The 1088-nt window shown below is 40.4% G+C and overlaps 1 protein-coding gene across 1 annotated transcript in view; it reads left to right on the top strand.

Moving 5' to 3' along the window:
- arfgef3 (ARFGEF family member 3) overlaps positions 1–1088 on the top strand; it is a gene marked incomplete at both ends in the record, with an annotated part of 22549 nt that overhangs the window by 13154 nt on the left and 8307 nt on the right. Inside the window, one exon of the mRNA XM_087173048.1 lies at positions 292–402. Coding sequence (XP_087029174.1) covers positions 292–402 — 111 coding nt within the window. The remainder of the gene's footprint in view (positions 1–291; positions 403–1088) is intronic.

The following is a 1088-nucleotide window of genomic DNA, read 5'->3' on the forward strand; positions in this document are numbered from 1 at the left end:
GCAGGTCACGCCTCCATACAAACTGATAACTGCACATTTCAGAGGGAACATCAGGGGAAATGTAGTTTTATGATCGGACCGTTTCAGAAGTCTGTATGTGTCAGTTACAGGCACAGCGGCAACCAACCGGGTCGACAGCTGATTGAAATGATCAGCACAGAAGCTCTAATGAATATAAACGAGCTCATGCTGTGAAACTTTTTCTTTTATAAGCAGTTTAAATTTAAAGACACAGACAGTGTGATGATCCCTGTGTGTGTGTGTGTGTGTGTGTGTGTGTGTGTGAGACAGGTGTGGCTGCCAACTGTGCGTCGGCTTTAGCGCAGATGGCCGCAGCGTCGTGTGTGCAGGAGGAGAAGGAGGAGAAGGAGCTGGGAGAGACGGGAGACGCCATCACACAAGGTGCTGACAGCGTTAATGAACATGATCTAATGACTGACCAACACACACACACGTACAATTACACACACTAAAACACACAGGTCATTAAACTGATCATTTGGAAACAAAGATTATTATATAATATAATGTATGATATGATGTAATATAATATAATATAATATATAGTATAATATAATATAAACCTTCAGAATGGTTTAAAGGTTGAAGGTGTCAGTGAGAAACAGACCTGCAGTGACACCTAGTGGCAGCTGAGAGAAACTACAATCACGTCTTCAATCATCTGCTGCATCACATGAAGCGTTGCTTCAGTTTTATATTTTTCTTCTTTATTACAGTTTATTATTTTCTTGAGCTTCTTTTCATTTGTTTGTTTGTTTGTTTGTTTGTTTGTTGACTTTCTTTCTCCTGACCTTTGATGTTCTTCTTCTTATTGCTGCTGTTTCTGTTGTTTCTTTATCCTGAATATGATTTGTGAGTTTTGACTTTTACAAAAATTATCAATAGAAACAAAGAAACAAAACAACCCTCCTACACAGTAAACTTCCGGGTGTAGAGAAAGTAAGTGTCTGGCCGTGTCCTCCTCTTTAAGTTTGAACACGTTAGCGGGTCGCTGCCTTTACGCTGTGTAGCCAAGATGGCGGCCGTTTCAGGTGAGAAGTGACCATCGTGTTTTTGAACGTACTCAT

Source organism: Seriola lalandi, unplaced genomic scaffold, assembly GCF_002814215.2.
Source record: "Seriola lalandi dorsalis isolate HSWRI2012SDOR001 ecotype SW California unplaced genomic scaffold, Sedor1 jcf7180002053992, whole genome shotgun sequence".
In the NCBI taxonomy this organism is placed as follows: Eukaryota; Metazoa; Chordata; class Actinopteri; order Carangiformes; family Carangidae; genus Seriola; species Seriola lalandi.